Source organism: Scyliorhinus torazame, chromosome 19, assembly GCF_047496885.1.
Source record: "Scyliorhinus torazame isolate Kashiwa2021f chromosome 19, sScyTor2.1, whole genome shotgun sequence".
In the NCBI taxonomy this organism is placed as follows: Eukaryota; Metazoa; Chordata; class Chondrichthyes; order Carcharhiniformes; family Scyliorhinidae; genus Scyliorhinus; species Scyliorhinus torazame.
The window spans coordinates 78,444,564-78,468,004 of NC_092725.1; the positions used below are offsets into that span (position 1 = coordinate 78,444,564).

Here is a 23,441-nt window from a genome sequence, read left to right on the forward strand (position 1 = left end):
GCTTCATCCTCTCCACCATTTCCTTAATCGGGTCCAGACATTCCCGTTTCTGTCTGGCGAAGCCTTCCCGGATGACCTGCATCAGCTCCTCCATTGATGGTTGGGCCGAAGCCCCAGGGGTCTGGACTCCGGCCATCTTGTCCGCTGCTGCAGCCAACACCCCGCTCGAGCCTGTCTTTTTGTTTCTTCCCTTTTGATCCCTTCGGGCTCTCTGTTCCATAAACCAATATATATACCCGACACTTGTTCGCTGCTTCTTCAAGTCCAGCGCTTAAAAACGCAAGAAAGGTCGGGGGGACAGGTCCGAATGTCTCGCCAGAGCGGGAGTCACCAAATGTACGACCTACTCCCTCATAGTCGCCCCGGAAATCCCTCAACAGCACTGTTAACAACCCCTTTGATCACTTTGTTGGTGATCGAGAGTAGACTGATCGGGCAGTAATTGCCTGGGTTGGATTTGTCCTGCTTTTTATGGACAGGACATAGCTGGTCAGCTTTCCACATTGTCAAGTAAATGCCATTGTTTTAGCTATACTGGAGCACCTTGGCTTGGGCGCGACTAGTTCCGGAGCGCAAGTCTTCAGGTATGATTGCCGGAATGTTGTCTGGACCCTAATCAACAGTCCAATTTTGTCCTATCAAACGATTATAGGTAAATTAGTGCAAATCAACATTCTGATGCGGTCATGTTTTCATTAACCATATCCGTTTTTACTTTTTTTGAAGGGTGTGGTTCCAGTAAATGGGTCGATTGTGCATCCTGGACAGAGCTATACAACAACTGGCCTGCCTGGTGAAGGTAAAGAATTTATTGAAATGAGCTACATGATGCAGCACTACTTGCAGGGAAAAAAAAGTCATGTGTAATGTTGTAGCTCATCAAAGACAAAATCCTTCAATTGAATGTGATCAATTGGGCTAACATTAAGTATAATCAATTGTGCTAACATGAGGCTATCTTTCAAATGCAGCAAGCTATTTGGAAGGTTAATGGAATGTTGGCCTTTATCGCAAGAGGATCTGAGTACTGGAGTACTGAAGTCTTGCTTGAATTGTACAGAAGCTTGGTTAGAATGCACCTGGAGTAGTGTGTGCAGTTTTGGTCCCCTTACCTCAGAAAGGATGTTATTACTTTAGCGGGAGTGCAATGAAGGTTCCCCAAATCTGTGATGCCAGCCAGTCTTATGAAGAGAGATTTGGCAAACTGGGCCCGTGTTCTCTGGAATTTCGAAGAATGAAAGTTGATCTCATTGAAATCTACAAAATATTTAAAGAAATAGACAGGATTGTTGCAAGGAAGGTGTTTCCCTCGATTGGGATTCTCGAATTAGGAGACCCAATTTCAAAATAGGGGTGAAATCACTTAGGATTGATATGAGGAGAAATTTGTTTACTCAGAAGGTTATGAATCTTTGGAATTCACTACCCCAGAGGGGTGTGGAATCTCAGTCTCTGAATATGTTTAAGGTAGAGATTCATAGATTTCTGATTAACAGATGTGACGAGTTATTGGGATAATGTGGTTAAAAGGCACTGGAATGTCCAATCAGCCATGATCACATTGAATGGCGGAGCAAGCTTGACTGGCTGAATGGCCTCCTCCTGTTCCTGTGTCCCTAATCGGAGGATTTTTGAGTAACAGATATGAATCTACTACTGAATGAAAAATGAGTAATGGATGAGTAGAATTTACTTAAGTTTCATTTTTCAAAAACATTCAAAGAGCGTATGGGCAAACTGCAACAATTGTTTATTCCAGTCTGGCACAAAAGTAAAACTGGAAAGGTGGTAATTCATGCTTACAAAGGAAATTAGAGACTGTATTCGATCCAAGGAAGAAGAGTACAAATTGGCCAAGAAAAACAACAGGTCTGAGGATTGGAAGCAGTTTAGAATTCAGCAAAGAAGGACCAAGGGATTGTTTAAGAAGTGGAAAATCGAGTATGAGTAAGCTTGCAAGGAACATAAAAAACTGACTGTAAAAGTTTCTATGGGTACGTGAGAGAAAAAGATTGGTGAAGACAATCAGAAATAGGGGACAAAGAAATGGCTGAGCAACTAAACACATACTTTGGATCGGTCTTCACAAATGGGGACACAAATCAGACACCAGAAATGTTGGGGAACACAGGGTTTTGTGAGAGGGGGGAACTGAAGGAGATCAATGTTAGTGGAGAAATTATGTTGGGAGAGATTGATGGTATAGCCCAGACAGCTTGTTGATAAATCCCCAGGACCTGATGATCTACTTCCCAGAGAACCTAAGGAAATGGCTCTAAAAATAGTGGATGCATTGGTGGTCATCTTTCAGGATTCTGTAGACTTTGGAATATTTCCTGCAGATTGGTGATTAGCTAATGTAACTCCATTATTTAAAAATGGAGGTAGAGAGAAAACAAGGAATTATAGACCAGTAAGCCTGATATCAGTAGTGGGGAAAATTCTAGAATCCATTTAGATTCCATTTCAGAGCACTTAGAAAATAGTGGCAGGATTGTACAGATTCAGTATGTATTTATGAAAGGGAAATCATGCTTGACAAATTTACTGGAATTCTTAGAGGGTATAACTAGTAAAGTTGGAGGGGGAGCAATTATTTGATTTATTGCCACGTGTATCAAGGTACAGTGAAAGGTATCGTTCTGTGTACAGTCCAGACAGCTCGTTCCAGACATGAAAAACATAGGACATACATAAATACACAATGTAAATACATAGACACAGACATCAGTTGAAGCATACGGAGTGTAGTATTAAGTAGAGAAGATGTGTGAAGAGATCAGCTCAGTCTATAAGAAGGCCATTCAGGAGTCTGGTAACAGCGGGCAAGAAGCTGTTTTTGAACTTATTGGTGCATGTTCTCAGACATTTGTATCTCCTGTCCGATGGAAGAAGTTGGAAGAGTGAATAAGCTGGCTGGGAGGGGTCTTTGATTATGCTGCACACTTTTCCAGTGCAGCAGGAGGTGTACACAGTCAATGGATGGGAGGTGGGCTTGTGTGATGGACTGGTCTGTGTTCACAACTCTCTGTAGTTTCTTATGGTCTTATGCTGAATAGCTGCTATACCAGGCTGTGATGCAGCCTGATGGGCTGTTTTCTATGGTGCATCTGTGGACATGCTGAATTTTCTTAGTTTCCTGAGCAAGTATAGGTGCTGTGTGCTTTCTTGGTCGATGTGGGTGTGGCATATTTGGACTTTTTGAAGGTTCTTGACAAAGTCTTGCACAAGAGAGTAGTGTGTACAATTAAATCGCATGGGATTAGGGGTAGTGTATTGAGATGTATAGAAAACTGGTTGGCAGACAGAAAACAAAGAGTATGAATTGATGAGTCTTTTTCAAATTGGCAGGCAGTGACTAGTGGGGTAACCCAGAGATCAGTGCTAGGACCCCAGCTATTCACATATTAATGATTTAAATGAGGGAACAATATGTAATACTCCAGATTTGTAGATGACACCAAGCTGGGTGGGAGGGTGAGCCGTGAGGAGGTCGCAGTGGGCAAATGAATGGCCGATGCAGTGTAAGTTGGAGAAATGCGAGGTTATCCACTTTGGCCTTCTAGTACCTGAATGGCCATAAATTAGGGGAATGTGAAACGAGACCTGGGTGTCCTCGTGCACCAGTCACTGAAGGTAAGCATGCAGGTACAGTAAACAAGGCAAATAATATGTTGCCTTCATAGCGAGAGGAGCAGGAATGTCTTGCTGCAATTATACAGGGTATGGAATATTGTGTGCAGTTTTGGTCTTTTTATCTGAGGAAGGGTGTTCTCGCTCTAGAGGGAGTGCAGCAAAGTTTTGCCAGACTGATTCCTGTGATGGTGGGATTGATGTATGAGGAGAGGTTGAATCGGTTAGGATTGTATTCACTGGAATTCAGAAGAATGAGGCAGGATCTCATCTTATAGTAACCTATAAAATTCGAACAGGACTAGACGGGGAAGCTGCAGGAAGGATGTTCCTGAAAGTGGGTGTGTCCAGAACCAGGGAGCATAGTCTGAAGATACAGGGTAGACCATTTGGGACAGATGAGGAGAAATTTCTTCACTCAGGGTGGTCGGTCGGCCTGTGGAATTTGTTATTGCAGGAAGCAGTTGAGGCCAAAACATTGCCGTTTTCAAGAAGCAGTTAAATATAGCACTTTCGACGAAGGGGATCAAAAGATATGAGGGAAATCGGGATTGGATATTGAGTTGGATGATCAGCCATGATCATAATGAATGGTGGAGCAGGCTCAAAGGGCCGAATGGCTTCCTATTTTTTCCTATTTTCTATGTTTCTATATTACTTAAAATTTGAAGCAAACTGCTACAATAATTTCTCCTGATAATGGTTGAATGCTGATGATTCAGAAATTTAAACAATTTTGAATGATAGCTGTCAGCCAAAGACAGGCATCCACACGATCCTTTACTCATGTACAGGGTGTCTTTACTCAAGGGCAGCACGGTAACACAGTGGTTAGCATAGTTGCTTCACAGCTCCAGGGTCCCAGGTTTGATTCCGGCTTGGGTCACTATCTGTGCGGAGTCTACATGTTCTCCCCGTGTCTGCGTGGGTTACTTCCGGTTTCCTCCCACAGTACAAAGATGTGCAGGTTAGGTAGATTGGCCATGCTAAATTGCCCTTCGTGTCCAAAAAGGTTAGGTGGGGGTTACTGGGTTACGGGGATAGGATATGGCGTGGGCTTAAGTAGGGTGCACTTTCCAAGAGCCGGTGCAAACTCAATGGGCCGAATGGCCTTCTGCACTGCAAATTCTATGATGTAATTTGTTTGTTCGAATAAACATAGCGACCCAATTTTGAAAGCTCTTAAAGTGAGCAGTCATATTTTGAATACATTTAACCATGTGATCTAAATGCAGTTTGGGGAAAAATCTAATTTATAAGTGTATTTTTATTTCTTTCCTCCCTTTTTCCATCAGGTTATGTTCCACAGCTAGTTGACATTATTATGGCTGCTTCAGAAGACAAATCTGTCCATCCTGTGATAGTGTCGCGGGTGCATGAGGAAGGTGTCATCGAGTCAAACACAATTGGAATTGCTGGTGTTGGAAGTGGAGTTGTTAAAATGGGACGTTTTCAGGTAAGAATTTAGTCTTGAAAATTAGAGGCGATGAAGAAAAAGACTTGTCTTTAATTATTACTGCTTTCAAATACCATTTGAAATTTCAGCATGGTTTATAGCAAATGAAATACTTTTGAAGTGTAATAGCTTTTGTTTGGCTATATTCTGATATCAATTTTACGATATATTTCTGACTTGTGTTTCACGATTGTAGTTTTTTTCCTCACCAACTCATTGGTTTCAACTTGATCTGCAGATAATATTGAACAGCTGCTGCCTTTATCAAAATCCTGATAAACATTTAAGCACCCTATCTGCTTTGTTTCTGTCTACCAGTTCCATTTGGGGAACAAAACAATGACGCACATTCTCTTTAAATGGCTAACAAAGCAAAGAGAAATTTGGCTGATTGTGTTAAGTTCCATAGCCCCAGAGTATCCAATCATTGTCATTTGTTGTTGTTTCTCTGAAAAATGCTTATATGGGAGCAGATGATTCGCTGCTCTGTTCCCCTGAAACTGACAGCAGCTTCTGGAGTCTGCATAAACGCAATTCGTAATTAAATCTGGAAATTTAGAAGTTGCTGTTAGGGAACTAAACTTTCCACGGAGTGTGCTGTTTAACACCACCCCCACTCGCGCAATTGCATTCAGGGCGAGATCCCAAAACTGATGGGAACATCACTTTTTATGCTTTAATTTCAATGTAAAAAGTTGCAACTTGTTGAATGAGGTGTAACTGGGTTTTAATGATGCAAGTTGATAATTACTATTGTTGAATCCCTCTGGTCCTGAAAAGTCAATCTTGGGCTAAATTCTCTAGTTCCTCAGTCGCGTGTTTCTCTGCAGCGCCATTCATTGGTGGGATTCTATCTTCCTGTTGATTGTCAATGGGATTTCCCATTGAAACCACCCCAGGCGGGCAGAGGTGTGCTACCAGCGGGAAAAGAGAATCCCAATGGCCGGTGAATTCAGGCCCTTGTATTTCTGTTATGTCAGATTTCTCCACTATGGTAAAATGTCACATTTAAAGAAAGAAAGTCTTGTATTCATATCATGCTTTTCATGACCACTGGATGTCTCAAAGCATTTTACAACAATTTAATTGAAGTTTTTTGAAGTTTAGGCATTGTTGTAATGTAGGAAACATGACGGCTAATTTGTGCTCCTCAAGAAACAGCATATGGTAATATCCAGATAATCTGTTTCTTGTATTGCTGATTGAGGGTTAAATATTGACTGGGATGCTGGGGATAATTCCCCTATTCTTTGCAATAATGCCATGGGATCTTTTACATCCACCCAGCAGGTTTAAAGTCTCATCTGAAAAGATAGCACCATCAATAGTGTTATACTCCCTCAGTACTGCAATGAAATGCCAGCCTTGATTTTTGTTCTCATGGCCTGGAGTAGGACTTAAACTGATGATTCAGTTTCCACCTTCATCTCGTGTATATTGTGTAAAAATTAATTAATTGTAAAGAATATCTGCATTTTACTTTCTGGATTGCAGTTTGTGAGAATACTTAAATATGATCGGCTGCTGACCATGCTATATCCCTTTCACTTGCCACTTAGATTCAAACTAATGTCGAAAAGGGGGGAATATGTGTCACAGAGGATGTTAAATCTTTGAGGGCGACTGTCTTTGAAGTCAGCGGTGAATGCTAGTGCTTCGTCACTGGCCTGAATTATGAGCCTTTCCCAGCAGAGACCAGCCATGGAAAATATTTGGGCGAGGGGTGGAATTGAGGGCAACATTTGAATAATAAATAGGACCAAAATAAAGTTTTTTAGAATTCTGTTGGAACGTGCATGTTAAATTTATTGTTCAACTTAATGATTTGTACTTTTTTTGCTCCTTATGATATTGCTTGAAATGAAATGAAATGAAAATCGCTTATTGTCACAAGTCGGCTTAAATGAAGTTACTGTGAAAAGCCCCTAGTCGCCACATTCTGCCGCCTGTTCGGGGAGGCTGGTACGGGAATTGAATCGTGCTGCTGGCCTGCCTTGGTCTGCTTTCAAAGCCAGCGATTTAGCCCTGGGCTAAACCAGCCCTGTAGGATTTGGAATGGTTTATGGACATGAGCATAAAACACTAGGTGCAATAAATGTAAAAAAAACACATCCCTAAAATGTGTGCTTGGGTTTGGGCACATAAATGTCGTTGCTTAGGTAATTACACTCCTCTCTTGACTCAGGTTGTGGGTTCACTTCAGGATTTGAGCACAAAAATCAAAGCTGACACTCCAGTGTAGTACTGAGGGGGTGTCACCCTGCCAGACAACTATTTTTACCTGAGCCCCCTTGCTTTGACAGCTTGTATCTTATAATCTTACAATTCTTTCATTCGTGAGCCAAATTGTCTGTGCAGAGTTGGCACGTTCTCCCTGTGTCTGCGTGAGTTTCCTCCGGGTGCACCGGTCTCCTCCCATAAGTCCCGAAAGACGTGTTGTTGGGTAATTCGGACATTCTGAATTCTCCTTCAGTGCACCCGAACAGGCGCCGGAATGTGGCGACTAGGGGCTTTCCACAGTAACTTCATTTCAGTGTTAATGTAAGCCTACTTGTGACAATAATAAAGATTACTATGAATGAATTTTTATTTGATGAAACTCTAAAAAATGTCCTTTTTTTTTGTAGGTTTCTGTTGCAACAGATGATGTCTTGTATCAAGAAGCAAATGATAAACGGGAAGAGAGCAAACTGAAACATACCTCTGATGAGTCTTCCTTTTCTGGAAGCAGCCCTGAAAGTACAGTGGTAAAACCTTCTGAATATGACAGTCAAGAAGATGTGGTGGATAGTGCATTCGTAACTCCAAGCAAAACCAGTAAATCTCCATCATATCAAGAACAGGAACCATCCCAGCAGGCAAAAATAGGACGATTCCAGGTCACAACGAGGCGAGACACTGTCGGCCGTTTTTCAGTGGCAAGGACACAAGATGAAGTTACTTACGAAGCCGGCAAGGGAAGCTCCCATTATGTTCCTACGAGTACAGCTTCGCTAACAGCAATTTCATCAGTGCCTGTGGATCTCTTCAGAGCTTCAGATCAAATCTTACCACCAAAAGAATCAATTAGTTCAGAACAATATCTGCATGTGAATGGACCAATCCTACTGGAGACTGGACAGCAACCCTATTCAAAGGAACTGGATCAAATGCAGGTTGATAGTGCAGGGAGTTCAGTTTCCCCTCAATCGCCGGAATCCAAGGGTACCACCATTGTACAGAACCTTACTAACTCATTCAACTCTTCCTACATGAGTAGTGATAATGATTCAGAAATTGAAGATGAAGATATGAGAAAAGAGCTGCACAGATTGAGGGACAAGTAGGTGCCTGATTACTTTTCTCTGGATCTAGTTATAAAATTTGCTTTCTATGGTCAATGCACATCGATGCAAGTATTAGTTTCCAGCAGTTAAAATTTAAATTTTATAATACCAGTTGTCTTTGAATAAGGGCGGCACGGTGGTTAGCACTGCTGTCTCAGGACGCCAAGGATCCGGGTTCGATCCCAGCCGCGGGTCACTGTCCATGTGGAGTTTGCACATTCTACCCGTGTCTGCATGGGTCTCACCCCCACAACCCAAAAGATGTGCAGGATAGGTGGATTGGCCATGCTAAAATTGCCCCTTTAAAAAAAAAAAAAAAGAATTGGGCACTTTAATTAAAAATAATTTTTGAATAATCTGTTGTCTAAAAGAACATGGAATATTGTTATAACCTGCCTGCTTACCATTGGCTGGGGACTAATGACAATCCCACAATCCTGTGGGAGTATGAGCTTCCCCAATGAGGGGGGGGGCGGAGAAATCATTAGCAGACTCCCTGTATAAATAAAACTGGCCACTTTGGAACCAGCAGGAAGGAGTAAGCAGCAAGTGAAGTTGCTGCTGTTGTGCATATATATGTTATTTCTTTGTATCCTTGAAACTCGTGCTGGATTCTTTGTGGCCCTCACAAAACTGGCGACGAGAGTTAAAGTGAAATAGCTGTCTACACTGCTGAAGCCACCTCCTTGGATTTTTGCTGGATACAGGTTGGAAGTTGTTTTCTATTACACCATGCCTCTGTACGGACGTTTGGATGTTTTTGATGCTGCGCTGGAAAGCTGGAACCAGTATGCACAACGGATGCGTTACTATTTCCGGGCAAACAATATCCCCGAAAACGAGCGCCAGGTGGTCATATTGCTCATCGCCTGCGGCCCGCATACGTTTGGGGTGATTAGGAGCCTTACGTACCCAGCTGTGCCGGACACCAAAACGTTTGATGAACTTGTGAATTTAGTGGGGCAGCATTTTAACCCAACCCCGTCCACGATAGCCCAACGTTACCGGTTTAATACCGCTGAGAGCACCCCAGGAGAATCCCTTGCAGACTTTCTATCCAGGCTACGCAGGATTGCGGCGTACTGACTATGGTGAGACCTTGTCAGAAATGTTCTGATCGAAACTGGGACCAGCCCAGGGGCCGTACCTTCCATGTGGATGAACCTGCGGCGACTACTCCTGAGGACGGAGGATGACTGCCTGCAGCTGCATTGTGTGGCAGCTCCCCGTGTGGCCCCCATTAAGGTGACAGTACGGGTCAATGGTCACCCGCTTGAGATGGAGTTGGACACTGGCGCAGCGGTCTCCGTGATCGCCCAGAGGACATTTGACCGCATCAAGCAGGGTATACAGACCCTTACATTAACTGACTCACAGGCCAGGTTGGCCACCTACACGGGGGAACCATTGGACATTGCAAGAACTACGATGACCCCTGTTGTTTATGGACACCAGGAGGGGCGTTTCCCACTTATTGTGGTGCGCGGCCATGGGCCCAGCCTGTTGGGTCTGGACTGGTTGCGCCATTTGCGCTTGTTCAGCAGCACATCCTCCAAACAGTTTCCGGAGGGTTGACTGAGGTGCTAGGACGATACCCAGATGTATTCCAGCCCGGTTTGGGGAAAATAAAAGGGGCCGTAGCCCGTATCCAAGTCGAACCAGGAGCCACGCCGTGCTTTTTCCAGGCGTGCCCGGTACCTTACGCCTTGCTTGAGAAGGTAGAAGGGGAGCTCACTCGTTTGGAAACTTTGGGTATTATCAGGCCCGTCCGTTTCGCTGACAGGGCAGCACCAATTGTACCTGTAATGAAGCCAGATGCCATAGTTCGCTTGTGCGGCAACTATAAACTTACAGTGAATATGGCTTCCCGACTCGACCGATATCCAATGCCTCACATAGAGGATCTCTACGCAAAGCTTGCAGGTGGACTCTCGTTCACAAAATTAGATATGAGTCACGCCTACCTACAGTTGGAGCTGGACCCTGCCTCCCGACCATATGTAACAATTAATACACATCGGGGCCTGTATGAATATACACGTTTGCCCTTTGGAGTATCCTCTGCCTGCGCTATTTTTCAACGCATTACGGAGGGCATTTTGAGAGGTTTACCGCGTGTCACTGTCTACTTAGATGACGTTTTGATCACGGGGACGTCTGAGCAGGAACATTTGGAAAATCTGGAGGCTGTCCTTAGACGCTTTTCGGAGGCTGGATTCCGTTTACGTCGCACAAAGTGCGTCTTTCAGGCGGAGGAAGTAGTCTACCTGGGTTATCGGGTGGACTGCGAAGGTTTGCACCCCGTCGCAGAGAAGGTGCGCGCGATTCAACAGGCCCCCGCCCCGACTGACACTTCGCATCTTCGTTCTTTTCTCGGCCTCGTAAACTATTACGGGAAGTTCCTCCCCAATCTGGCAACTACGCTGGCCCTGTTGCATCCTCTGCTGAAGAAAAATCACACCTGGGTTTGGGGTCAGCCTCAAGAAACCGCTTTCCGGCGGGTAAAACAACAATTGTCGTCGTCTGGGTTACTCACCCACTATGATCCTGGAAAGCCTTTGCTCGTCACATGTGATGCATCCCCGTATGGTACTGGGGCCGTCCTGTCCCACAAGATGGAGAACGGGGCCGAGCGGCCGATAGCTTTCGCCTCCTGCACATTGACTGCAGTGGAAAAAAAGTGTGCGCAGATCGAGAAGGAGGGCCTGGCAGTGGTCTTTGCGGTGAAACATTTCCACCAGTACGTGTATGGCCGCCACTTCACTATCGTAACTGATCATAAGCCTCTGCTGGGTTTTTCAGAGAGAATAAGCCAATACCGCTCATTGCTTCCGCACGGATCCAGCGCTGGGCTTTGTTGCTCGCTGCATTGCGAGTATTCTCTGGAGCACAAACCAGGAACGCGGATAGCGAATGCCGACGCACTGAGCCGACTGCCTTTATCGACTGGCCCCATGTCGACCCCCATGACCGGTGAGGTGGTTGCAACCCTAAATTTTATGGACACCTTGCCTGTCACGGCATCACAGATCCGTGAGTGGACCCAGACGGAGCCAGTCCTGTCAAAGGTTCGACACATAGTCCTGTATGGTGGGCAGCATAGACAGCTCCCAGGCGAGTTGCAGACATTTTTCTCCAAACTGTCAGAACTCAGCGTGGAAGACGGCATCCTCTTGTAGGGGACGGGTGTGATTGTCCCGGAAAAAGGACAGGAGCTGATGCTAAGAAACCTGCACAATGGGCATCCAGGTGTGACCAAAATGAAAATGTTGGCCCGGAATTATGTTTGGTGGCCAGGCCTCGACACCGACATTGAGAAGGTGGCCCAAAACTGCTCCATTTGTCAGGAGCATCAGAAGCTTCCGCCGGCCGCGCCCCTACATCACTGGGAATGGCCAGGGCGGCCTTGGGTGCGCTTGCTTGCGGATTTCGCCGGCCCTTTTCAAGGATCCATGTTCCTTTTATTAACCGATGCCCAGTCTAAATGGCTAGAGGTGCATAAGATGCTCGGCACAACGACCTGCTCAACAATTGAGAAGATGCGTTTGTCTTTTACTACACATGGCCTCCCCGAGGTGCTGGTCACGGATAACGGCACTCCATTCACCAGTGAGGAGTTTGCGAGGATCATGAAGATGAACGGCATACGCCATATCCGCACTGCCCCTTACCACCCGGGTTGAAATGGGTTGGCGGAGCGCGCAGTGCAGACATTCAAACGAGGCCTAAAGAAGCAGTCTTCCGGGTCAATGGACACGAGACTGGCTCGCTTTTTGTTTTCGTACAGGACCACCCCCCATGCGGTGACGGGGGTAGCTCCCGCAGAACTCCTAATGGGCCGTAGATTTCGCACCAGCTTTAGTATGGTTTCCCCGGACATTGGCGCAAAAGTACGCCGCACACAGTAACGGCAGGGACAGGGTTTTTCTCGGCATCGGCCGATTCGGCAGTTTGCGCCCGGTGACCCAGTGTTCGTTCGCAATTTTGCTGGTGGTGCCCAGTGGGTCCCTGGCGTAATCTTTTGCCAAACGGGCCCTATCTGTTACCCGGTGCAAGCCCAGGGTCATCTCCAGCGCAAACATGTAGACTACGTTCGGTCCAGAAGACTATCCCTTCCAAAGATTCCCTGCCCCTGGAGCTCATTTCTACAGCTGCAGAGACCAGAGACAATGGAAAGTAGTCCTCACAATCTTCCTCTGGTGCCTCACACAAAGCCTGCGCAGGTCATTACAGAACCGCGCGGAGATAGAGACGCCGAGATGACAGAGGCAGCAGACTCTGACTCTGTAATGGAGACACAGGACGCATCAGAGGGGGAATCCTCTAGCCCACGGGCCGTGGATGTACAACTGTTACGCCGTTCATCACGGAAGCGCCGGCCTCCGTCTCGTTACACGCCCCCAATCCAGCACCTCGTGCCAATGGTGTCCGGCCTGCGGCAAAACGAGTCCGATGCCCTCCTTCGCCAGGGTCTTCGGTGGATTCCTTGGACTTTGGGGGGGAGGGATGTTATAACCTGCCTGCTTACCATTGGCTGGGGACTAATGACAATCCCACAATCCTGTGGGAGTATGAGCTTCCCCAATGAGGGGGGTGGAGAAATCATTAGCAGACTCCCTGTATAAATAAAGCTGGCCAGTTTGGAACCAGCAGGAAGGAGTAAGCAGCAAGTGAGGTTGCTGCTGTTGTGTGTGTATATATATATGTTATTGTAAATAAATGTTATTTCTTTGTATCCTTGAAACTCGTGCTGGATTCTTCGTGGCCCTCACAAAAAATATATTGGCATTGGCCGTGAAATTTTCCAGCTTGTCTCATTCAAATTAATTTTGATATAATAAAATATATATTGGTTTGTCTTCAAAGTTTCTTTCTATTCCTGAACAAATTATGCTAGGTCACAGTTTAAGTAGCAATAAATGACCAAATGTTATTGATGTGGTCAAGAGCCTCATAACAAAATCCAATCCTGTCCCCAATTCACAAAGACACCATTATGACCAGCAATGAGTGATGATTCAGAATTATTTTTCTCTCTTTAACTTGGGGACAGTGCATTGTCTTTACTGCTGCTCCAGTTATGACTAGCAAATAGCGCTCGCAGATTGACCCCCAGCCAATTAAATATCATCTGTCATCGTGGTTTTTATTGCAGGAATCGTGACATTTGTCCTGCTGAATGTGCAAATATATGGTGGTGAATTGATGTCATATTTACTCGCTTATAAATATATCACCTGATGTGGTGCTAAGCTGTGGGGATGAAGTTGGTCTTTAACGAGCACTAGCTTTACTTGATCTTGGCTGGGACAATGTGGGTTGATTACAGTGCACTTAAGTTAGGGAAGAGAGAATCATTTTCATGTGATGATTTCATGGTGAATATGAGGTGTGACAAGATCAGGCTAAACTGACACCCTCTCTCCACCCCGAGCATCTGAGGATCAATCACTTTTTGCTGACAGAACATGTACAGCCATGCAGTAGGATGACTTTTGTGAGAGGGTAAAATGGAGAGGAATAAAATTCAACCCATCTGCAGTGTTGAATGTTATTTGTATTTAAAAGTCGATATTTTCGGTTTTTCTGAGATAAATACCCCACAAGGACTTTTACTGCAACAACTTGATTAAATACAATTAACAAATTCTAATAATGGCATGACATGAGCTCCACGAGCCAATTCCACCATTCAGTCAGCTAACCCCAAATCTGTACTTCAACTTCATTTACCCATCTTTCCTCCATTGGTGGCATTGTTGAAAAATATCAATCTCATTGAATATTTTAATTGATTCAGCATCTTCCATCCTTGTGGGATGGGGTTGGGAAGGGAAGTAAACGGCTGAGTTCTGTTTTGCTTGCCTAGCTTTAATTTTAAGATTGTTTCCCTTGTTCTGGATTTCCCTTACCCGAGGAACTCCCAAACATTTAAAATGGGCGCCCACTCACATTGACCAAAAGATAATGACCATTAACCATTTGTATTAGTCAAAATTGCTGGCTATAACTCTGCTGATTAAACGGTTGTTTGGTGAATGAGTAGAAATTTCTGTGCTTTGCTTCTCGCTGAATTTTGCTGAAATCTGTTCGTGGTAAGAGCTTGCTTCTGAATGATGAAACCTGCTCTCTGAACCATCAGTTTCCTGATGACTTTTGAGATTGGTGTTGCTGATTTCTGGGTCCATTCAGGTTTTGGAGTTGGCCAGTAAGCAGGTTCACTCAGGTAACGGTTGTAAGAAAGAATTCTTCACTGCCAACATTTCTGTAGTGCTTGCTGTTGTATATAATGTATTCACACAAATAAGTTTGCTATGTTTGCTGTCAAATGTATATACCCTTTCGCAATCCTTTTATCATTTTTGCAAAATGCTGTATTATATGCAGTGTGTAAAACCAACGTTATCAAAATAGTATACTATACCAAACTCATTTATTTCAGACATTTGAAAGAGATCCAAGAGTTGCAGTCACGGCAGAAGCTGGAGATTGAGGAACTCTATATCAAATTGGGTAAGGCACCACCTGCTGTAATAATTCCACCTGCAGCACCCCTGTCTGGACGTCGCAGGCGGCCCACGAAGGGGAAAAGCAGCAAATCTAGCCGGAGCAGCTCCCAAGGACAAAAGAGTCCTTTACCTTCTGGTAGGTGATGATTAGCATCCATTGTGATAGGTTTTTTTGTAATGAGGTGTTTGCTGTTGATATCATGTAGCTGCATTCTATTTGCAGGGTCCTTAGCTGTTCAGAGTACTGCTTCAGTTTCAGCACCACAGCAGATGCTTTTGCCACCCCCGAGTACTCAAGAATTACCTGTTTCTGGACAAGTTCAGTTGCTGAAACCATCACCATCCAGTGAAAATTTGTACTCTGCTTACACTAGTGAAGGGGTGATTTCTGGACAAAGTGTTTCTGGTACTGGACAAGGTAAGAATCTTGCTAATAATGTAAAGTTTCTGGGTTACAAATTCTGTCTATTTTACAATTGTTATCTCAGTTTTAGGTGTAAGAATGTAAGGTTGATAAATGCGTAGTTTCTTAGGCAAATTTTCTTTCTGTGATCATTGGTTTTGAGGATAAATTCATACAGCCAGGCAATGGCAGTAGTGCATTGCTGGCCAGCACTGTCTTACTGCGACATCTCCCAATTCACACCAGAGCTAAGATGATGGAAGTGCCAACAAGTGCATCCAGTAAAACCTTATTCTAAGACTGGTTTCATTGCCTGCGGTGATGTTGCCATTGGAAGTAATACTGTCATGTAGAGTATCAATGAATTAAAAGTCTGATCTTCAAACCTGCAGCCCACAAACTTTGGATAATTGCTCCCTGTACTGTTTCAAAAGTACACAAATGTCCGTAACGTCCCCCATTCAACTTTTGCCAATTAAAGCTGCCCTAATTCTCTGCTTTGTAAGGTAAACATGATAAATTTCTGTGGGTTTGTGAGTTGAGATAAGGCTGACTCTGCTTTAAGTCTCCTCTGTCCATCTGAATTATAATGCCTTTCTGGTAAAAGATGGAAGGACTCCTTTCTTTAAAAAAAAAAAGTTCATTTGTGGGATGTGGGCATTACTGGCTAGGCCCCTGAGAAGGTGGTGGTGAGCTCCCTTCTTGAACCATTGCAGTCCCTGAGATGTAGGAACATAAGCAATCAGAAATGAATGCTCTCCGGAAAGCAATATTTTGCTCGGAAGTGGGCAGTATCACAATAATGATCATTACTTTTGTTTTATGAGAACCTTTTAAGCTGTGTTGTGAACTGGGATAAAGCTGCAGTGAACCTGCCACTTAGCAAATGGCATGGACTGTGGAGTGACCATGACCGAGAAGTCAAATCAGATTTTAGAGAAATAAGATCAAGTCTCATTTTGTTCTTTTTGCAGAATGAAATAGTAGAAATCTGGAAGCTGGTCATTTATTGGCATTTAGTTTCAGGGATTCAGGAACAAGAGTGAAGGAGGAAGAAAATACGAATTTTGAACATGCATGGAGAAAAAGCACAAAGCTGAGGAAGCACTTGATTGAGCTGGAAGAATGAAATGTCCAACTGTAAAATAATGCTTGATTCTTGATCATAATTTTTCAATCTGCCAGGCTAATGATGGGGATTAGGCCAGGGCAGGCCTTACTTTATTCCCTGTTAGAGAAACTTCTCGGAGCAGAGAAGGTCAAGCGGAGTTTTAATAGAGGTGCCCAAATTTGTTTTGATGGGCAAAATAAGGAGAAACTGTTTTCACTGATGTGCGGCTTGCTTACCAGAGGACACTGATTTAAGATGGCTGATGGAAGAGCCAGAATGGAGATGCAATTTTAAAAATATACGGCAAGTCACTATCTGGACCACACTGATTAAATGGGGGCGATGGAACTAAATTTAGTAGCAACTTTGAAAAGAGAGTTTGAGGGAAAAGAGAGAAAGGTAGCACAGTGGTTAGCACTGTCGCTTCACAGCGCCAGGGTCCCAGGTTCGATTCCCGGCTTGGGTCACTGTCAGTGCGGAGCATGCACATTCTTCCCGTATCTGCGTGGGTTTCCTCCGGGTGCTCCGGTTTCCTCCCACAAGTCCTGAAAGAAGTGCTGTTAGGTGGATTGGATATTCTGAATTCTCCCTCAGTGTACCCGCACAGGTGCCGCAATGTGGCGACTAGGGGCTTTTCACAGTAACTTCATTGTAGTGTTAATGTAAGCCTACTTGTGACAATAAAGATGATAATTATTATTGATACATACTTGTAATATATTTTAAATGCTGTGGAGAAGGAATGTAAGAATGGGACTACTTGGATAGCTTTTTCAAAGAGCTGGCACAGGCTCTTTGGGCTTAATGGCCTCCTTTTGTGCTGTAGGGTTCTGCGATTCGAGTATTAATTAAAATGGAGAGAACAGGAGGATTGTGATCAAGAAGTGAAAGAATAACCCAGATGTCAAGCTTATTGCCTCTGTCTGGAGTGTGGAGCAGTTGAAACAAATGATTTAGCAGAGCACACCTCACAACAAATTGTGTAAATTTCTGCACTTGATCGGTGTAGTGAAATTTGCTGCTCTGGCACACCAACTTTGTATAACGCTTGATGGGAGTGAAAAAACAATTTAGCCAAATTACAAGAGTCTCCTTTTAATATAATTTCTTTTGAGCTGCTATTTGTATTTTAGCCGGAAATCAGAGGAAGCATCATGCACCATATTTAGCTGGTTTTCTGCTACTCCTGTTCATTGAATGAAGGTTGCGACCTAGGTCCATGCATGTCAGTGGGTTTTTGCTTGTCCTTATCCTGACTAATAAAATATGATGTGGAGATGCCGGCGTTGGACATTGTATGTCGATAAAAAGGAAAAAATCTAAAACTAAAAATTGCACAATTCTCAATATCTGCCAAGAGCCAGGGTAAGTTTATGTTTGATACCTAGCTCCTTTGTTAGAACTGAAAGTTCTCTAAAACACTAACCTGTCATCTGTATTTATTTAGTGTTTTGAAATTCCTGCAGGGGCTAAATGGCTTTAGCACCAATACACGGATAACAGAACTTGGCTGTCTTTGTGCTCACAGTTTAACTTCATGACAGGTTGTACACCTCTTCTGTTATCTGTTTAGAACACTGGTTGCATTTTACAGCAGAGAGGTTGTTGTATATCAGGATTTTTAAACCACTTTTCCAGAGAAGATTTGGTGGAAAAATACTTCCAATTGAAGAAAAATTATTCTGAAAAGTTATTCTGAAGAAAGTACCTTAAAGAAAAATGATGCTTAATATGTTGAATGGAAGTTGCTTTCCCCAGAGATTAATAAGCACTTTGTTAACTTGTCCACGTGATTGGAGAAGCACCTCACACACTGTGTTAGAAAGTCCTTTGGTCACAGACACCAACATACATTTATATAATACTCTTTATGAAATGTCCCAAAGCGTTTTATAGAAGCGTTGTAAAACAAAATGTGACATTGAGTCACATAAGGAAATATTAGGTCAGATGACCAATTGCTTGGTAAAAGAGATCGGTTTTAAGTAGTGTCTTAAAAGATGAAAGCAAGGTAGAGAGACCGATGCAGGGAGCGAATTCCAGAGTTGGGCTGAGATGGTTGAAGGCACTGTCACCAATGGTGGGACAATTATGATTCTAATGCACAAAGTTGAAAAGAAAAAGAGGAAGGCTGCAAAGGTATTTATGTTTATTCGAGAAAGCTGAAGCTTTTCCACTCGGGCAAAGTGGTCACAAATGTTGAAGGTAGTTTGAAGGGGTCACCTGTGACTCCGTTTTTAGCACTCTTGCCTCTGAGACAGAAGGTTGTAGGCTCAAGACTTGAGCACAAAATTTAATCTTGGTCCTCTATTGCAGGTAGATGTAAATGTTCTGTGCCACTGTTTTGAAGAAGACCAGGGAACTTGTACCTGGTGACCTGGCCAATACTTTCTCCCAATTAACATCACGCAACAGATTATCTAATCATTAACACCATGGGGTGGCACAGTGGTTAGCACTGCTGTCTCACTCCGCCAAGGTTCAGGGTTTGATTTATACCTCGGGTGATTGTGGAGTTTGCACGCTCTCCCCGTATCTCTGAGTTTACTCCGGGCGCTCTGGTTTCCTCCCACAGTCCAGAGTTGGGCAGGTTAGGTGGATTGGCCTTGCTAAATTGCCCCTTAGTGTCCAAGGATTTGGGGCTATGGGGATAGGGTGGTCTTTCCGAGGGTCGGTGCAGACACGATGGGCCGAATGGCCTCCTTCTACACTGTAGGGATTTTAAGATTCTATCACATTGCCATTTGTAGGAGCTGCTTGTGGGCAGATTGGCTTTTGTGTTTCCTGCAATGCAACAGTGATTACACTTCAAAAGTACTTAATTGACTAATGTGATAATTGACTGAGATGACTGGTGGTTGTGAAAGGAGCGATATAAAATGCGAACCTTTCTTATTTTTTTCTTGGCCACCTTGCTTAATCAAACAAGTTGATCCACCTTATTTTTCATTATTACACAAATTTGTGCTGTATGGATTTAATTGAGGGTTTGGGCTTGATGGCTCTTCAAATAGAGCAGCTTATTTATTCATCCAGGTTTGTTTAACCAACTTTGGGAAGGTTGAGTAAAGATTTGTGCCAATGAAACTAATCTCCGCTTCTGATTGCATCTCTGGGTTGGACTGTCTTGTACTGAGGGCAGTGCAAGTCAAACCCCGATTTAATAAAAAAAAATCATCAGTCTAGAGCGATTGGTTCCAATGCAATGAAGAAAGCAGACTATAATTTGTCACCTACATCTACCAAGTCAGCAGTGTGTTTTTGAAATCATATGTATTTGCCTGTCCATAAAATAACATTTGTCCACCAGGGAAGATGCAATTAATTGATGGTGCTAGGAAATGCAATAGCTCCAGAAGAGTTTCATTGTAGTTTTATCTCCATATGCTGGCAACTTTTGTCATTTCTGGAGAATTTTCTTGGGTCTTTCTAAATCATTTTGTTTGATTCAGATAGTACTGGTGTATTTAAAAATGTGAGCAAATGTTGATGTATGATCTTGCATTTGTACATGTATGTGAATATATAATTTTTTTTATTGCTGTCTGCAAAGTGATTATTAAGGTTAAGATCCTGTTACATCCCTCTCTGGTATAATAAAAGAACTTAGTTGTTTTACACAGATAACAGTTCATTTCCATTTTTTCCTGTTTGAACAAGAAAGAAAAGTATATATTTTGGAAGTTTAACCATTTCCTAGTCCCATTCTATTTCTGGTTTATGCAGGCAAAATGTCCAGACAAGTGAAAATCAGCTCAGTCATTACCTCACAAAAGTTAAGAATGCCACAGGCTAGTGATTGTAGCTGTTGTCAATTTTGTTTCCCCATTGAGAATATTTTCTGCTGTTATATTATGGAGTTTCCCCATTAGTAGACCAATGAAGGCTCAAATAATTGGCATTGGTTTTGTGTGTGAATTTCCATCTATCTTTCTGTACAATAGAATACAATACAATACCCTGTGTTTTATGGTTATATTCATAGAAAATTTCTGCCAGCTAAAATTGGGGCTGCCATTATATAGACTGAGGAACAGTGGCTGTTAGGCAGCTGCTGTACACCCCCAGGCATTGGCATTAATCTGGAAACAGGTTGTTCACACTTGGGGCTAGGAATAGTGTACTTGAAAACTAAAATCTGAGGTGAATAAAGTTGTTACATCAAGTTTAAAAGCGTTGAAGGGAAAAATGTTATGCAGCTGTTAAATGTTTCATGAGTAGATCGCTTATTAAATGCTGAAAATAACCTGACAAGACTGTACTTAATAATTTAATCCGAAGAATCTGAAGTAACAATGATATATATTATTGGGGATGATTGTTTAAAGTAATTTCCTGTAATCAGCATTGTATTTTTTAGAGCAATAAAAAACATTTTAAAACAAAAAGATGCTGAGACAAAATCTGCATGTAGCCTGGTGGGCTTAAAAATTGTAGTGGCTTCACCAAAATGCTCTAGGACGGGAAAGATTTTGTATATGATGTGAAGTGCTCCCTCTGCTCTTGAAGTACTAACATTCTGACTTCAGTTGTCTGTTTTCCTCCTTTTCTTTCACTGTCACAGGCTCAGCAGCGTTTCACTGTGCATCAGAGCAAGTGACTTTTAAACTTGGCGGCAGAAGGACAAGGTTTCTGAGTACGCCCTGTCTGGCTCTTTGTGTGTAACACTTTTATTCTTTTCTCATTTGCCTTTTTCTTCCTCTTCCCCTGCATAAAGCTTCGCTGCTATCTGTCCATAATCTGTCATTAAGTTTTCAGAATTTCACTCACCTATTCGAAGTTTCCACATTGGGCATGATAAATTCAAAAATTCAAGAAATCAAAAATATGGTGTGATTTGACTAATTTCTGATAACATTTGGAAAGAGAAGTAGAATAAATTATGAAAGTGATTTTGACACAAAAGGTTGCCAACAACCAACCATGAGTTTTTGTGTGTGTGAGAGCGAGTGCCTGTGTGTTAATGCACATATCATGTTGTCTCCTCTGGGGAGTTAAGTATTTGAATCCAGATTTCCCATTTTTTGACCATGTACATGAGATTTTATAAAATTTAAAAACCCGTTGCTTGCAAAAAAAATGATCTTAAGCTATTTGTTTTTTCCCTTCTGTGAAGTACATTATACTTAATTTATCTTGCAGCCCTGCTTTCAGAGGCATTTTTGTAAAATAAAATGAGCTGGTGTATAGCCCCTTCTGGAAAAAGCCCTACCTTATGATGCAATCCCTGTCTCTATTGTCAGTGTGTTGACAGCAGAAAATATGAGTGCTGCCACATGCAGAGCTTTCTATTCAAGCTACATCTTATTCTGGCTGCATGTGGGCTGAGTGCTTCATCTACTGGCACAAATACGCAATGCTATTTTCACAGTGTTAGGCTAGACAGATCATCTCACATTGCTGAACACCTACAACTATGATGAACAGGTTGCAAACTTGAGCAGAGAAAATAAGAGCATCAATTTAATGTGAAAAACTCAGAACACATAATAGAGCCATATAGCTGTTATGAATACAATATTCCCGTAGTTGTTAGCATTAACATATTACATGTTCTGCAAAGGCATCTTGGTGTTTTTGAGTAATTCTTGCATTTAATTTAAAATGAGGAAAAACTTGAGAGCAAAAATGGCAGGTTGTTGGTGAAGTTCTAATTCACCAGGTTCTCACCTTTGCCATTTTTATTTGTTTATCCTGTCCAATATTCAGCGTTCTTTATTGATACTGTGGATTATGCAACTTCAAGCTGCAAGTGCACTCCAGCATTTCTGTTCATCCGACACTAGCATCTCAATAGCTAACTTGGGCTTTAACTTTAGGTTGGTCAACTTCTGTGCGACTGACTGTGAAGCCTCCGTGCAGTCTTTAAATTGAGTTACACGTAAACCTCTCCAATCAGATAAATTATTTTTAAACCATTGGTGCAGGATTAACATCCATGCATTAATACCCGTTTGTTATGGTTGTTACTATTTTTGAGAGCCCTTTAGTATCATTAACTCTATTTATTAATTCATTATTGAATGGTGCTGAATCATATGTGTTGCAAGTTAAATGGATATTGGAAAATTGTCATGTATGACTGTTAAAACACATGAGATATTGCACTTTAAATTTTAAAAATGCCCTATTTAGGAGCTGTGGTCTTAACATCTAAAATGCACCACATAGAATTATAAAAGCAAAAATTCTAAATCTTCATGTGCAATAGATTCCCTTCGCTGATCTCTTCATTGCCATGGTCCTCCAAACCTCACACTCCCTCATAGCATCTTAACCACCCTTTCATGGTAGTAGGTAACCTTTCAACAATGGCTGATAACTATTTCCATTCCTGTCCTGAAACTTTTAATAGGGGAATTCAGCCATATTTTTAAATGTTCCATGCATTGCATGGTATCTGTTTTATTCAAATGATTTTCTGACAAGTTTGCTTCTATTTGCTATAAGAAACATGGATGTATCAGTACAGAAAAAGCCCCCTTGTCCTTTATTCATGCCAGATTTTCTGTTTTACAGTTAACAGGATCTGAATTTTTTCAAACTACAGTATTCAAATTTTTGTTTGAATTGTAAAAACTGTAAAATTATCTTAAGAGTGCATCTGTGTTTGGGCATTCCATCTGCCGTAGTCAATCTGATTAAGTAAAACGTGCCTGAAGTTTTTAGGAACTTATTCTAGATATTTATACCATAGTTCTGGTTATGGAACTGTGGCATAATAATATGAATGTTTTGCTTTGCCTCATCTCACAGGACTACACTCATTCCAAAAATGACAATACTTATTTGGATTAAAATACCCGAGACTCTCAATTGTAACCTTGTATCCTTTTGCCAACCAGCCCAATATGAATCTTCACCAACCTTTTGCCAAAATCATTCAAACAGCTACTTTCAGTCCACCTTGAATTATTCTTTAGTCTTACTGCAGAACAATCATCAAATTGTTCTCAATGTGTATAATCCCTCTCCCCTTCCAGCCTTAGTTGTCACTCAACAA

At 42.6% G+C, this 23,441-nt stretch overlaps 1 protein-coding gene across 11 annotated transcripts in view; it reads left to right on the forward strand.

Annotated features, from left to right (window-relative positions):
- wnk1b (WNK lysine deficient protein kinase 1b) overlaps positions 1 to 23,441 on the forward strand; it is a 254,162-nt gene that overhangs the window by 215,593 nt on the left and 15,128 nt on the right. For 9 of the 11 annotated variants that reach the window (XM_072484577.1, XM_072484578.1, XM_072484579.1 and 6 more), the window contains 5 exons: positions 727 to 799; positions 4,929 to 5,089; positions 7,717 to 8,411; positions 14,858 to 15,060; positions 15,148 to 15,342. In XM_072484577.1, the coding sequence (XP_072340678.1) occupies positions 727 to 799; positions 4,929 to 5,089; positions 7,717 to 8,411; positions 14,858 to 15,060; positions 15,148 to 15,342 (1,327 nt within the window). Of the gene's footprint in view, positions 1 to 726; positions 800 to 4,928; positions 5,090 to 7,716; positions 8,412 to 14,857; positions 15,061 to 15,147; positions 15,343 to 16,301; positions 20,066 to 23,441 lie in introns of those variants that run through there. The other 2 variants (XM_072484582.1, XM_072484581.1) reach the window with 2 other exon arrangements.